General features: G+C 44.0%; 2 protein-coding genes across 5 annotated transcripts; both read left to right on the plus strand.

Moving 5' to 3' along the window:
• Window position 1: 1 nt before the first annotated feature.
• Window positions 2–8,028, plus strand: LOC113589376 (acetylcholine receptor subunit alpha). Its single transcript, XM_027028997.2, has 9 exons — window positions 2–219; window positions 1,138–1,280; window positions 1,387–1,431; window positions 1,537–1,646; window positions 2,137–2,332; window positions 2,708–2,945; window positions 5,397–5,620; window positions 6,764–7,003; window positions 7,256–8,028. Exons 1-9 carry the CDS (start codon window positions 174–176, stop codon window positions 7,382–7,384), a joined length of 1,371 nt encoding a protein of 456 aa, XP_026884798.2. The 5' UTR covers window positions 2–173; the 3' UTR covers window positions 7,385–8,028.
• Window positions 8,029–8,165: 137 nt separating this feature from the next.
• wipf1a (WAS/WASL interacting protein family, member 1a) lies at window positions 8,166–16,201 on the plus strand. 4 transcript variants are annotated; one of them, XM_081713672.1, is made up of 7 exons: window positions 8,166–11,425; window positions 11,673–11,802; window positions 12,087–12,212; window positions 12,326–13,303; window positions 13,404–13,565; window positions 15,340–15,453; window positions 15,792–16,201. In XM_081713672.1, the coding sequence occupies exons 1-7, from the start codon at window positions 11,378–11,380 to the stop codon at window positions 15,842–15,844; spliced, it is 1,611 nt and encodes a 536-aa protein (XP_081569798.1). In that variant the 5' UTR covers window positions 8,166–11,377; the 3' UTR covers window positions 15,845–16,201. The 4 variants fall into 4 exon arrangements, with proteins under 4 accessions (XP_081569798.1, XP_081569799.1, XP_081569797.1 ...); XM_081713673.1 differs by having other exon boundaries at window positions 15,340–15,435; XM_081713671.1 differs by having other exon boundaries at window positions 8,166–9,336; window positions 11,320–11,425; window positions 15,340–16,201.
• Window positions 16,202–16,329: the final 128 nt, after the last annotated feature.

A 16,329-nucleotide genomic window follows, 5' to 3' on the forward strand; every position in this document is an offset into this window, starting at 1 on the left:
TTGAGGAGTTTGAGTTCACTGAGAGTGGGAGAGGCAGACAGCTCCACTCAGACCAAAGCCACTCACAGCAGATACGAATAACGGAGGCTTTCTGAACCATAACCGTTTTTCATCCGCTTTCTCCATATAAAAGAGGAAATTGATTTTTCTTTGTAGACACCAGTGCCGGCAACATGAAGTGGTTTCCGTTGCTCTCCTGGATCCTGTTTCTCTTTGCAGGTACAGGTTTTGGCTTCCGTTTTTGTCAGTAAAAAAATCAAATGACGATTATTATTATGATAGTGTCAGTACTACTGTGTTTCTAGTTCTTTCTGATTAATAGGATCCAGTTAGTGTCGCTCCTGAATAGTTGTATATCTCCAATGCTAGAGCTAATGTAAGTGTGAAGAACATAAACTAGGAGCTTGAGAAGCAGTTTTAATAATTGTTTATAGAGTGTGAGATGAAATATACCATTTGTTTTTAAACTGCACAAAGCATTGATTTGATTGACAGCTCCAGATGTCCAAGTGACCCCTGGCAACTTTATTATTACCCCTTTGGACATTATTGTACATTTACTGATTGAGAAGACGGAACATTGTAAATGAAGATCTATACTGATGAAGAGCCAAATCTCTAAGATAAACATTTATTATGTGCTGCATATTTGGACCAAATAATCTGCTGGCGGAAGTAGAAATAAGGCCTTCCATGGCACGTAAAGGCTGTGAAGCTCTGCTATGACATGCCATCGAATGTTAAACTTGGAATGGAATTGGGATCGCCTTTCCGGTAACGCTAGCCGTCATGGAAATTTGACCCAAGGCACCTCGATTCATGTCCAGCAGTGTGAGAACGTCTGCTGCCAGAACACCACGTCACAACCCCATGGCTCGCTGCCGGCTTGTTTACAGGAGCCGCAGCACCACCACCACCTAACGTTTCATTTTAGTCTGTACAGTGAGAACAGACTAAACCACTTAGCGTACCTCTTGATAAGGGAATTCTTTAGTTGCTTGATTCTGGAAAGCTTCTAACAGAGCATGATCTCAAGTGGATCACCTGAAGAATGGGATGTAGCAACAGTATTAAGCAGAAAGGTGTTTGGGCGCCTTTTTGGGTGGCTGTACATCAACTGTGTTTTGTGTTGAGCAGGAGTTTCCTGGGGCTCTGAGGATGAGACCCGGCTGGTTAAAAATCTCTTCAGTGGGTATAATAAAGTGGTCAGACCTGTCAATCACTTTAAGGATGCCGTGGTGGTCACTGTCGGACTGCAACTAATCCAGCTGATCAGTGTGGTAGGATTTGCTGTCTATAGTCAGTCTGCAACAGCTCCCTTCTCTGTTCAAATGCCGGAGGTCAGTATCAAAGGTTTTACATTTTCGGCTGTGTGTTCTTCGACAGGATGAAGTCAACCAGATTGTCACAAGCAACGTTCGCCTGAAACAGGTACTCAAAAAACGAACATATAAAAATATTTCAGTCTCTCTTCAAAGACTTGTGGGTATTTGTTTTGGTGAACATCATTAAGCGACCCACTACTTTGTCTCTTAGCAATGGAAAGATGTGAACCTGCAGTGGAACCCAGAGGATTACGGCGGGATTAAGAAGGTCCGCGTTCCATCCTCGGATATCTGGAGACCCGACCTCGTCCTCTACAACAAGTATCACACTGCTACTTTTTAAAATTCCTGCTGCTTTTTTTTTTCTTCTGCGTCTGAACACACGCATGCAACAGGAGCTGACCCACACGCTCACTTCAAAGCGGTGTGATCGCCGCGCTGGCGTGGACTTGCGGCGTGTTTATGTGGTGTGTGTGTGTGTGTGGCGGGGGCAGAGAATCCAGAACCAGCACTTGCACTTCATCAACCTAAATCTGGACTTCTCACTCCCAGCAATAAGATACTTTTAAACACATGCACACACTCTCTCTCACACACACACTCCCCTACGCACCCGCGCTCATGCACTCGTACACCGGACTCTAGGTGGCCTTATCCACGCCTCTTTATCCTCCTCGCACTCCTCACCACTCCCCACTGACGCCGTTGCACTGCGGTGTGTTGTGTCTGTTTTTGAATGGGAAGTTATGGCTTGATTCTGTTGCCTCTGACCTCACAGTTCTCTGATCTCTGCCTCCCCGTGTTTGTACAGTGCCGACGGAGACTTTGCGATTGTGCACGAGACCAAAGTTCTGCTGGATCACACAGGAATGATCACGTGGAACCCTCCAGCCATCTTCAAGAGCTACTGTGAGATCATTGTGCTCCACTTCCCTTTCGACCTTCAGAACTGCAGCATGAAACTGGGCACATGGACCTTCGATGGCAACCTGGTGGTCATCAACCCTGTAATAACCCCTTCATCACTTAACAACTGTTCACCGGTGCACTGTGGTCTGACAGTGCAGTGAAAGATCTGTAAAAAGGCTAAATGAACTCGGAGAACTTAGGCACACTTAGAAAATTTCACACACCCCTCTGAGAGCATGTTTGCATTTTAATGTAACCGTTGAAATCTGTGAAACCTATGAATCCACATTCAGCTTGAAATTAACATAAAAGTTTCAGCTTCCTCTTACCTGATGCGAGGACAGCTGCATGTCCACTGAGGATCGCTCTGACGTCTTATCAAATTAAAGTGAAGTTTGATCAAATCTCTTCACAGCCCACGTCAGTTCCTCGTCCCCTTATGTGCACGATCCTTCTCTCTGCCTCTCCATTAGGACAGCGACCGACCAGACTTGAGTAACTTCATGGAGAGCGGCGAGTGGGTGATGAAGGATTACAGGAACTGGAAGCACTGGGTGTATTACGCATGCTGCCCCGACACACCCTACCTGGACATCACCTACCACTTCCTGATGCTGAGGCTCCCCCTCTACTTCATCGTGAATGTGATCATCCCCTGCATTCTCTTCTCCTTCCTCACCGGCCTGGTCTTCTACCTGCCCACCGACTCCGGTAGGGAGAGAACGCTCAGCCTGTGTGTGGCTGGGGGGGAGGACGGACAGGTGGTAGTGGCAGTGGTAGCTCAGTGCTTAAGGTACGTGACTTGTAATCGGAAGGTTGTTGGTTCAAGCCCCACCAATGCCAGGTTGCCACTGTTGGGACCCCTGAGTAAGACCCGTAACCCTCAATTGCTCAAGCTGTTCTCAGTCATAGTTGTAAGCCTCTTTGCATAAAAGCGTCAGTTAAAATGCCATAAAAACGGGTGGACAGGAAGGAAGGGGTGGTGGAAAAGAGACGGCATGGATGCTCCGCCAAGGTGGCTGGATGAATGGGTAGACCCATGAAATGGGGAGTGTGTTGTTGCTAGATTTTCCTAAATTCAAGACTGTTTACTCAATACACACTAAATAGAAATAAAGATGCAGACTCTGGAATTAATTGAAGAGAAGAGCTGGTCCCATCTTTATACTGAGCTCAATGTCACAAACGAGGCATTGTCCGGAGAATGTCTAACAGTCTCAGGTGGGCACACTTTTTAGACATTTTCTTCATAACCATGTTTATGTTTTCATAAAAACTTGTCCCGGTTCCACTATTTTTCTCCAAACCATACATTATTCAATGTATGCAAATTGATATTCAATACTTACACCAACTGGTTCTTGGTACCATTAGGTTCATCCTGAACTACTTTTACTTTTTTAAAAGGTGGTCATATTCTATATCACCGGCTACCCATATTGTTTCTTGGTGCTTGAGCGGGCTGTCCTGTCCTTGAATCAAGGCTCCCTCCTCGACTGAGGCCCCTAGAGGCCTGTCAGAGGCCTCCTGACGATTTATGCTGAAACCTACAGAGGCCTTTCCTGCATGAAGCCAGTTTGCTCTGGACCATCCATATTTTTCTGTTTACAATATCATTTTATTATCTCAAGTGGAAGAGTGGATGAATTGGTAAACTTGTGGAGGGATGAATGGGTGAATAGGTAAACCTGTGGAGAGATAAATGGATGAATACATTCTATGTTCCTTGTGCGGCTTCTTCAGACTAAATGCATTTGTGACTGAGATTGTCTCGTGTTGAAGAGGTTTCCTGTGACATTAGTGTGTGTGTATATGTGTGTGTCTGTGGCGCGGATGGGTTTGACTGTGTCTCAGTCTCTCTCATTAGGCTCTGTTCTCACCATGTCTGCCAGTCTGATTCTAATGTATTATACATCACATATCACACACACATCTCTCTCTCTCTCTCTCTCTCTCTCTCTCTGTTTCTCTCTCTGCACTTCCACACCACTAAGTGCTTTTAATGTGATTTAGTGAGAGAAACAGTCTGGTGTAATAATGCCATAGTAATCGTTTTTCCATGTGGCCCAGTTGCTATATTCTTCATACAGAATATTTGTGTGCCTGTATTTTTGGTAACCTCCCTGCATGGAGCAATACGAAATGGCTGGAAAAAACCTCGTCTGTGCCAGTCTGTACCTTCTGTAGTCAGCCAGTCTGTGTTTAGGGTATGTAGCAGCTCTACTGAGAGGGTGCCGTGCTGGCGTCTGTATCGATCCATCACTTTGAGCAGTGGCAGGGCGTTGAACTTGCCCTGTTCGGTGGCGCGTGCTAAAGGCTAAAGGCGCTATCTCCAGAGTCAGCACCCAGCACCTGCCTGGTAATATCTCAGGATACGAGGATCCCCAAGTGTGGTGTTGGGGCCAAGGGCCACTTGCTTTCCACAGTGTTGTAATGGTTTGCTGTGCTCCCACTGTGAGGGTTTGAATGGTGTTACATCGACACACCACGCTGACAGATTTTGTTGCTGGTGGGGGATTTGGTCGCAACGCAGTCTTAAGCATATAAGGGAAATGGGGCTTCCACAGTACCAGTATCCGGCATGGATTAGTATGTTAACTGAAACTTTAAGGCATTGTGACTTATACTCTGGTATACAGAGTTCCTGTTTTACACCAGTTCCATGTACATGATCACTGTGCAGTACTCACCGGCACACAAATGAAACCTGCTCTATATTTATAAGGACATGCGCCCACGTTACACCACGGCAGCGTTTCTTTTACATGCAAAAGCCCTAAAAAATAGAGAACGGCATAAACATACATTTAAAACCTTTCCTGGTGTCAGCGTCCTCGACACGTTCGTGTGTGTGTGTTGTCCATTGGAGTACAGCTGTGCGTATGAATGAGCCCATGCAATGCTAATATAGCTCTGTCAAACCAACAGTGTCCTTCACCCTGACCTTAAGACTTAGCATAGGGCGTGAACACAGGAGGTTATATATAAGCTGATCTGGGAGAAAATTGAGTTTAGGGGCCTGTTGTACACATTTAGCCTATCTCCTGATAATAAACTTTAACAAGACAGCTGAAGTATGTGTAATAGGATCTTGCATTTCTTCTGCCTTCAATTCATGTATTCAGAAAATGTGTGTGCGTGTGTGTGTGCGTGCGTGCGTAGGTGAGAAGATGACGCTCAGTATCTCGGTCCTGTTGTCTCTGACGGTGTTCTTGCTGGTGATCGTCGAGCTGATCCCCTCCACCTCCAGTGCCGTCCCACTCATTGGCAAATACATGCTCTTCACCATGATCTTCGTCATCGCCTCCATCATCATCACAGTCGTCGTCATAAACACACACCACCGCTCCCCCAGCACACACACCATGCCGGCGTGGGTCCGTAAGGTGGGTACAGTAGACATACACCAGCCTCTCACTGCCAAGTGAGGCACACTGCATGCAGTCTTTGGACTATTACTGTACGTGATTTTGGTGTTTATTCTCTAGCGTCTGTGCAGTCTGATAATCCAACGAGACAAACCAAGCAAAGCTTACAGTGGCCTTTCATGTTGCCACTTCCCTTCTGTGCAGAGCATTGATTCAGACTTATGCTATGTTTACCAATAAATATGTGTATGTTTATACTACAGCACTGTTATTCTTAATGTTCACCAGCCTTACCTGGTGCTGCCACCTAGTGGTGGGAGCAGTATATTATCCATATCCATGTTAGGTCCTCATGGTGGCCTCATTTCATGCACTGTTTGTGTATGTATGTGAATATATCCTAAATCTTACCATGAAATAAATAATAATAAAATCTCCCAAACCACCGTCATTTACCACCTACGTAACCACATGCTGTTTGGGAAGATTTCCAGAACAAATTCTTTGCTCTCAAGGACCAACCAACTCAAGCGCCTACAGTTTACCAGACATTACTACCACACATGAGATAAGACCAAAATAACGCTTTATGGAAACAAACACCAGAGGCAGGTTTGACATGGGGAACAGTTCAGACAACAGAGAGCTGAAGTTCTATGACTCTCACGACCTCGTGGCTCTCACTCTGACACACACCAACAACTCAATATATCTTGAGACCTTGTACAGATGTTTGTGTGCCCTTACTGTCTAGTCGGTTAGGCACAGGTGAAGTGGAGAATTAACCGAAGTGAGTTGCATCAAAGTGCAGTGGCGAGTGTCATGACAAAGAGTCCGACTACTTATGTAAAATGGGATATTTCAATCTTTCTTTTTTGCTCAATTTGAACAATTTTTGCTTTTGTGGTTGTGGTGTATTGGATGTAGATAAGACAATCATCTGATTTTATTTTCAGATGAGTGTGAAGCATGCCAAAATGTGGAAAATGCATGCACACACAAATATATACAAATGATGCCATGCCAACACCATCCTTCCTCTTCAATGTACAATAGTCTTTGCTTATAATAACATTTCCAAATAAATGACTGAGCAAATAAATATGTACAGAAATGATCTATCACACATTTATCAGATCTTTCTTGTTTTTCCTGAACCAGGTTTTCATTGAGACCGTACCCCACCTGATGTTCTTCTCTTCTATGAAGAGGCCATGTGTGGAGAAAAACACCAATAACATTTTGGCCATTGACCTGGACATCTCAGACATTTCGGGCAAGCCCATGCCCACGAGTGTGCCCTACCAGTCACCCATGGCCAAACACCCGGAGGTGCGGAGTGCCATAGAGGGTGTCAAATACATCGCGGAGACTATGAAGTCGGACGAGGAGTCTAACAATGTAAGACCATTAACATTTGCTTCCTTTAATGGAAGTTCCACACAATGACCTAATGGTTAAACCTTTTTATTGGACGTAAACTCCTCAATCTGAAAATTGGCTCAAATAATCAGTAATAATCAGATTATCAAATTTTCAAACTCGTTAAATAATTTCCCACACAGTAATCCCTCTTGTCCTCTCTCTCTCTCTCTCTCTCTCTCTCTCTCTCTCTCTCTCTCTCTCTCTCTCTCTCTCTCTCTTTCTCTCTAGGCTTGTGAGGAGTGGAAATTTGTTGCCATGGTTTTGGATTACATTCTGCTCTGTGTGTTCATGGCAGTGTGCATAATTGGAACCATAGCTGTGTTTGCTGGGCGACTTATTGAGCTCAGTATGTTGTAACATGGTTAAAAGGATTCTGACATCATTTTGGACATACTGGAGGGCTAAATATACCTGGAAATGAAGTGCTGTGGCACCCCAGTGCATAAATGTTTGCTGCATAATAGTCACTTGACCATACTTTTTTTTTTTAAATTAACTTGTCATGCCTCAGTGTGTATAGTGACTAAACGTAGGGTTAGAAATGTATTGAGTGTTGTAAGACTGTTGTATTTATCTCTTAACTGTAATTTATTACAAAATTTATACAGCTTTATGTGTTTTAGTTGCAGAATAATAGTAAATGAGTTTGTTCCAAATGGCCTTAGATCTATTGCTCTAGATTTTCTTTTTTTCTTTCTTTTAAATTATTTTCATAAGGTTTGCAGTAGAGAAGTAATGATATCAATACAACATTAAAATCCAGAAGAAATTAACGTTCAATACAGCATATTAAAATGTAATATTGTATTGTTCACATTCCCCTCTTTTAAGGGCCTTGGATGTCTGCGTGAAAACATCTGCCAAAACCAGGCACGTAAACAGACTTTATCTGAAATTGCTTATAAATTCCAGGATTCGTGGCTTTTGGGATTTAACACATAAAATATTAATATCGTGTTGCACAAGATATCCTAAACAATAAACCTAACATTGTTATCATAGCACCCTTGATTTGTTTTGTTCCACCCTTGATTTCAGTATCGTACTGACCCGTTTATAGCATATTATATTACCATACGTGGACTCCTCTTAACATGACTGTCCTGCTCTCTAGCTGACTGATAGACCTTCCTAAAGCTAAAGACGTCATACAAACCCACCTGTGACGAGGAAGCAGACTTCAGGCTGCTGTCCCGGATTCGTTTGTCTCTCTTGATATGCGCAGCTGATTATAAGACAAGTATCAGATATGGACTGAAGAACGCCTTGCATGTTAACATAAAGGTGATGGGTTTTAAATACTACTGAGTCGAAATCAGGCTTCCTCTGCCGTGAAATGGTATTATGCTCGCGTGAGTCTGTAATGTATGGCATAGTGGTTTGTCTCTAAATATCCTCCATGCTTGGCCCATCAACGACAGCACAATACTCCACCAGCCACAGGTCCATACTAAAATGCAACGTAAGGTAGCAATGCGATGCATTCAACACAACGGTTCGTTTTTAGTCCGGTTTTTCATGCATTACTCATTATATAACACCCCCCAAAAACAGGCTCTTGAAAGACACAACACCTTATTTGTCTCTGACTGTACCGGTCACTCAGTTCTGCTTTCCACTAGTGTATTTAGCACGAGTTCAAAAGTCCCGTAGTGACAGTAGCGGCTGCACATGGTAGCGCGTGCGGCAGCGCTCATTTGCGTGTTGTGCACGGCTACGCACGTCCTTGCTGTGAGATCCGATTTGTCTGCGGCGCTCGAGAGGAAGTGCAGTGCCACGTCCCGTGCAGCTGCACTTGTGGGTCCTCTACGGCGTCATTCTAGGGTGAGTCCTGCTTACATGGATAAACTGAGGGAGAGTGATGAGGGAGTAGGGCAGAGCAGGAAAAAGGGAACCTAGGGAGGGTGCAGGGGCTGTTGTTGAAGGTCAGAGTTTGTGGGTTTTTTATGCGATGGTGGTTGGGTTGCTTTCTGGCTCTAACAGAGAGGAAACTCAGAGAAGGAAACATGACTGACTGTCCTACATTCTCAGAAAGATTGCACGGTGCCCCCTGTAACCTGTTTTCTTAATTTCTCTTTTTAAATATGATCTCAGTCTACAACGTGCTTGAGTGGCATCATCTAAAATAGTTTGATGCCTAAAATAAATATGAAGCATACAAGATCAAAGGGCATGGAAAAAACCGTTTTTTTTTTCAGTAGTTGAATAACGACATTTTATGCTCATTTAACTCTCAAGCCTATCGTATGTTAGCACTTTTTTATCTTTACGTTACTGAAAACCAAAGAGCTACTGATTGCCTTGATCAGGTAGGTGTCAGCAGATATTGACCTTTCATGGTGTTGTGGTAAATGATTGTTTGTGCCTTCTTTCCTTGTGCTTTTCAAACTTCCAGACTACAAAGGTGTCGGTTTGCATTTTTCATTACAGCTTAACTTCTGTGTTGAATTGTGGCCAACAGCTCTGATAAGATACCTGCCTGGTGATGAATTCGAATTCTCACCTTAAACTGAAAGTAAAGCTGCTGTGTTAAGATATGATTTTTCTTGTCTGTTCTTGTTTGTCTTTCTTTCTATGTCTGTGTCTATGATTCTGGTGGTGATTGGTTTGTTCCACTTTTTTAGAAGCAGTCCTAAAACAAGGCAGAAACTTGTACTGTGATTAACGTTGATCAAGAAAACAATCATTTGCACTCTGGCAATGTAGATTTGGAGAGTTTGGAGGTAGAATATTTCAGTGCACAATACGTATTCGGCCTCACGGGTCCACGTGCAGACCCCGCTCACCGAGCTCTTGTGCATCTCACCTTCGGGAGTAGCCTAGCCTGAGTCAGTACCTACAGAGGAAATGGGGGGCACACTTTTCTGAGAGTGCGAGAGACTGAAATTGGGGCTGGTGCACAATCCAGGAAGCTCAACACAGTCCTACAGCAGATGCAAACACCAATGCTTTCTTCATCCAGGCGGTTTCACTGATGAGCAATCATAGTGAGAGCATGAAACACTTGGTACTTCTGCACTACTGGCGACAGACCTAACGTCCGGTGAGAAGTGCAAGCTTCACTCTATGAGAACTGAATATGCTCCACATCTACTATATATGGGCAACACTTATTTATGCTAATTATCAAGCCAGGTTCCACTTAATAGGAAAGACCCAGAAACATAGCAGTTGTGTGTAGATCGATGGTATATATCTTGTTAGTAAATACAAACTTGTTATAATTTTGATACACAGATACATTTTGTGTCAGACACAACCAGATATGCATAATAAACACACAGGCTATAAGCACGTTTGTGTGGGTTTCTGAGTTTTTGAGCAGCAGAGCAGAGGTGGCTCTGCTGGTCGCCTGTAGGTCATGAATTACTGCAGTCTGACATGGAGACAAGGCAGTGTGGGCTCAGCATGCCAAATCAAAGAGACCTGACCCACAATGCACCAAACAAACAAACAAACCCACAACAAAACAGCAGGACGTACTCTTTGTTCAGATCAAAGTGACAATGCATGCAGGTTATTGGGTCACGGCTGTTGTCCTGACGTGAGCCTTGTAGAGAGGTGTGCAGGAGTGCAAGGAATATATCTGTCATGTAAAGAGAGAGAGAGAGCCACTGCTGATGGTGCATGTTTAATTGCGGCGGACATGGTGGAGCTCTCATAAGTGTCATGCTGAGTGCAGGGATGAAAACAACGTGAGTGTTTTTTAAAGAGAAGAAGCAGTCAGTCACTTTAGCTTCCTGGTTTGCTAGCATGCTTGTCAGTGTTAATCAGTTCCACCAAAATTAATAAATTAGCTTTATAAATTTGATGTGTGTGTGGTTTTTTTTGTTTTGTTTGTGTGTATGTGTGTGTGTGTGTGCGTGTGTGTGTGCGTGTGTGTGTGTTTGTCTGTCGGACTATACTCTAACATATGTCACACATATCTGTGTCTCTTTCTCTCTCTCTCTCTCTCTGTGTGTGTGTGTGCGCGCGCGTGTGCGTGTGTGTGCGTGTGTCTGTCGGACTATACTCTAACATATGTCACACATATCTGTCTCTGTCTCTCTCTCTCTCTCTCTCTCTCTCTGTGTGTGTGTGTATGTATGTGTGCGTGTGTGTGTGTGTGCGTGCGTGTGTGTGTGTGTGTGTGTGTGTATGTGTGTGTGTGTGTGTGTGTGTGTGTGTGTGTGTGTGTGCGTGTGTGCGTGTGTGTGTGTGTGCGTGTGTGTGTGTGTGTGTGTGTGTGTGTGTGTGTGTGTGTGTGTGTGTGCGCTGCGTCCTCTCTCTGTGTTTTCTCTCCCTCTGTATAGGTGTGCATGGTCATTCACATCAGCTCTGAGGTGAGACAAAGGATATTAGGAAGACAATATGCCTGGTCCTCCTCCACCACCACCTCCTCCTCCAACATTCTCTTTGGTAAGAAATGTGGCGACTTAAGACATAAACATTTCTTATGCGATGTAAAGACTAATTCATTAGCACGATGTAATATACACTACATTTCATCATCATATTACAACACAGTCTCTGGTGAGCTGTTCCTCTACAGGCTACCGCTTGCTCACTGTGGCGTAATAATGACCCGAGAGCGCCACCTGGTGGTAAGGCGTTTTACTGCATGACTGGTGTACTGTCTTAGTGTCATGCACTGAATGGTTTTCAGGCAAACACAGAGAAACCGTCCCTGAGTAAGAATGAGCAACACGGAAGGAATGCATTACTGTCCGATATCAACAAAGGCACACGCCTTAAGAAAGCTGTCACCAATGACCGCAGCGCCCCAGTACTTGATAGTGAGTGACCTTTGCACACGGTCTTTATACTGTAATGCAACTTTGACAACTACAAAGAAACATTTAGTCCATTAAAACATTAACAGAAATACTTAGTGTTCCATGGTTTCGAAATACTGAAAAAATTATGTTTGATTCAGCTTTATCTGGTTATTGTTGGTCAATTCTATTTTGTTGTCTTTTGCAGTAACATTTTCAGTGTGTTATAACGCAAGAGTTACACTTGATTTATAATAATATAATAATATTATAATATAAGATATGTGGAATATAATATTCCGCAGAACCCAAGGGAGGTGGAGCTACTGGTGGAGGTGGAGGTGGGGGTGGCACAGCTCCAGGTGGTCTAGGTGGACTGTTCCAGGGTGGGATGCCAAAACTAAGGTCCCCAGGAAACAGAGACAGTCCTGGTAATTATCATTTTGTTTCTTAATAAGCAATCAAACAAACATTTGGGCAGTTCAAATTGTGTCCAGTTTCATATGTTCTTCACTGAGTCATTAGCATTCATATCTTTAAACAGCTAGGCCCCCTATGCCACCCACTGGTGGGAGGTTCCCAGCCCAGAGTGCTGGCACTCCTCCTCGCCATCCAGACACCCCTCCTGCACGAGGTACCCTTGGAAGGGGTAGTGTGCCACCGGTGTCCCCCACCATGCGCAGTTCGCCAAGCAGTGGCCCTCCGCCTTTACCGGGAGGTAGACACCTAAGCTCCTCACCTTCTGCACAGACCACCCCACCAAGCCGACGCCCCAGCCTTCCTCCGAGTGGCCCATCTCGCCGCCAAACGTCTTTACCGTCACCACCCGTTCCATCCAGTTCCCGCTCACCCATGCTGCACAGAAGTCCATCTGCGTCGTCAGATGATTTCCCCCCTCCACCACCACCCAGTGGAGGAAGTAGGGGATCGTTTCCTCCGCCTCCTGTTCCCTCCAGTGGTCGTCCACCGCTTCCCACAATTCCCTCGGCATCAGATGATTTCCCCCCTCCACCACCACCCAGTGGAGGAAGTAGGGGATCGTTTCCTCCGCCTCCTGTTCCCTCCAGTGGTCGTCCACCGCTTCCCACAATTCCCTCGGCATCAGATGATTTCCCCCCTCCACCACCACCCAGTGGAGGAAGTAGGGGATCGTTTCCTCCGCCTCCTGTTCCCTCCAGTGGTCGTCCACCGCTTCCCACAATTCCCTCGGCATCAGATGATTTCCCCCCTCCACCACCACCCAGTGGAGGAAGTAGGGGATCGTTTTCTCGTGAAGGACCTCCACCACCACCACCTCCATTTGGAAATAAACCACCGACCCCCCCAGTGGCAAGACCTTTAAGTAACCCTCCACCAGCACTGCCTTCAGGAAGAGCAGACCTGCCTCCACTGCCCCCCACACCACGGGAGGAGTTGACCAACAGAACACCACCTAACCCACGCTCAGGGAGCTCTGGACCCCCACCACCCCCACCCACTTCAAGACCACCACAATCAGGAACAGGAAGACAAATGCGATCTGGTATGTCCTTGGCCAGAAAACAGGATGAATTTAATTATTTTCTGTTTGCAATAATGTTACAATGCGGTTTGATGTGGCACTTTTGAATCTCCTCCTGTAGGTTCTCTTCCACCTCCTCCTCCTCCTGCTTCTCGTCAAGGAGGTGGTGGAGGAGCTGGCCGACCTCCTCCACCCCCAGACAGGTCTGGGCCCGGGGGCTTCCCTCCCCAACCTTGTCCTACAATGGACAATGGCTACCAGAGCTACCCTCAGCGCAGCTTCGGTAAGGCCCCCACACCGCCCACGACAAGAAGCGTTCAGAAAACCTGATGGGTCACCAGCTAATAAAACTTGTTTTTAACGATAACAGTGCTAAGCTTTTCATTGTGAGTCCAAGTTCTCAAAGTTCGTTAACTAGAAAATATGAAACAACCTGACAAGGTACATTAATGAAATAGCAGTGCTGCAAATAACATTTAAATGAAAAAGAGTAAAAATAACAATACAATCTATAAGTACCTATGCAACCTGCATTTCTAGTGTTTTCCTGACCAATAGAATTGCAGGTTATCCTAAAGATTACCAACAGGCCTGCTTCTACTGAGTGAAGCATTCAAAATGGCCTATAACACCTGGGTAAAACAGATATGACAGAGCTAGGTCATCAAGGGCTTTGAAAGTCAGAAGTGAGACTTTGCAGTGTATTTTAGTGTTAAAATACTTACATTGAAATTAGTGGTGTGTGTAAAGCAAACTTTACTAGTTGTAGCTATACCTAGGGCTCTCCACAGAGCTGTACCTGCTAATCAATGTACTTGCAGGTGTGTCATGTGTTCAGGTGTGTCATGAGTTAATTTTGAATAAGTATCATGTATATGGCAAGAAATGTATTAGATCCAGGTTATGAAAGCAGTTGTTTACCTTCCGATGTCGCTCCTTGCCAGAGCATGTTTCCACCTCCGAGAACTAAAGTCTCAAACAGCGGTACGATAGCAAGAATGTCTGTCTGAATGTAATCCTACACTGTACTATATAGAAGTATCTGTGTGGGGATTAGTAAATGAGTAAACGTGTAGACCATTTCAGACATAGCCTTTGACTTTCTCAGGGCCGAACCTCATATGCCGCCAAAGAAAATTGAATGAGACCAAAGTAACTTGCAACTTGCTTATTAATGCAGATTGAAATACTCTGATCACCACTTCAAAGCCCATGTGTAGTCTTGAGTAGTCTGATGCTAAATAATTACATTTTGTCATAATGTGAGGCTGTTGTGGGTCTGAATCTAATCCTCTTGACCACTGTGAAACCTGCACTGAGTAGGAAATCTTTTCAGCCAGTTAATAAGATGTAGAGATTCAGTGTTGCCCTGTTACCACAGGGGGATTTTACACTATGATTGAATGTGATTATGTTCTTTATTTTGTCATAATCATATGATTATGTTCTTTGTTTCATAAATGGTAACTAAGCAATAGTTTCACAGCATTTAGCTGACACTGTTATCCAAAGCAACTTACAATTATGACTGAGTACAACTTGAGGGTTAAGGGTCTTGCTCAGGGGCCCAACAGTGGCAACTTGGCAGTAGTGGGGCTTGAACCAGCAACCTTCCAATTACAAGTCATGTACCTTAATGTCTGTGTAATACACAGTCAGTAAGAGCTTGATGATGGCATTTCATTGATGAATTCCTCAAAAACATGGGAATGAGTATAAATGTGTCTATGGAAGCACTAATTTAGCTATTTGTTACAACTACACCCTACAACATGGCTGTTAATTCAAACAAGATGTTTTTCAGCGTGACAGTCTAATTCAATTAAGTGGTTGCACAAATGCATTTGTAAATACCCATGTTATTAATCCAGTGAACTTCATTAGCTATATCATATAAATTCCTAATATAAATTCCTTTATAACAGGGACAGTCTGTCCCCCTTTATAACAGGGATGAACTTACTCCCGTTATTTCATAAAGATGCAATATAGCAGGCTGATTATCCTTGACATTGATACAACCCACAGAGCAGTTCACACTTTTTCTTTCTTTTCAGATGAGTGGGAGATGAAGTTTTCTTTCCATCCCATATCAGACTTGCCTCCTCCGGAGCCTTACATTGCTTTCCCTAAGATGTACCCCAGCAAGTCCGGTAAGGACGAAGGGAAAGGTAAAGTGCAGGGAAGATGCTGTGAGATCCATTCTGCTGTATGGCTGCTGTGGTGTTTATGTGCTCATCTGTGCTCATAAGGGAGGTTTTGACCTCAACCCGAGAGTACAACATCAGGGTGGGAGTTACAGTAACCCACCGGCGTTACATTCAGATCCTTATCTAGCACAGGCTGTTCTGGTTTGTCTGCGAGTTCTTAATTTAGAAAGTTAGAACTTCCCTTAAATGTATAAAGTCACTTAAGCTTAGATGTTTACCTGGTTTTTCACGACAACTGAGGTGTGGTCAAAGTAACCAAAAACAACAGTATGTAACTTTGTGTTCTGTGTTTCCTGCAGGTTCCCTGCAGAAGGAAAGAGGTGCTCCACCACTGCCTCCCATACCCAGATGAATGCAAATGTGGTCGTACCACTGCAATAATACTGGGACAGTTTTGATTTGTTAAGCACAGCATCAAAACATTTTTGCTAACTATACAATCATTTTTTAAATGTTTGCTGATTTGTTTCCATTCAATTTCTCTAACTCTCACTCACTCACTCACACACACACACACACACACACACACACACACACACACACACACACACACACACAAAATAAATAAGACAGCAAATCATAATAGTATTTTGCATATTGTCAATGGCTAGGCCTATAACAGTGCAAAAATATATTTTTAAAGATACTTAGTTACTGTTTTCTTTATTTAGCATAGTAAAAAAAACTCATTAAAAAGTATTTTAATGCACATGCTATATTGGGTTATTCCATTCTTTTTGAATAGTCTAAAATAAGACACCTTTTGATAAGATGAGGATAAGCCTGTTTAACAACACTATGGAAAACTTGAACAATAATGTTAAACATAACTGCCTT

The sequence above is a fragment of the Electrophorus electricus genome, chromosome 4 (assembly GCF_041902795.1).
Source record: "Electrophorus electricus isolate QZ-2024a chromosome 4, ASM4190279v1, whole genome shotgun sequence".
NCBI classification, from domain to species: Eukaryota; Metazoa; Chordata; class Actinopteri; order Gymnotiformes; family Gymnotidae; genus Electrophorus; species Electrophorus electricus.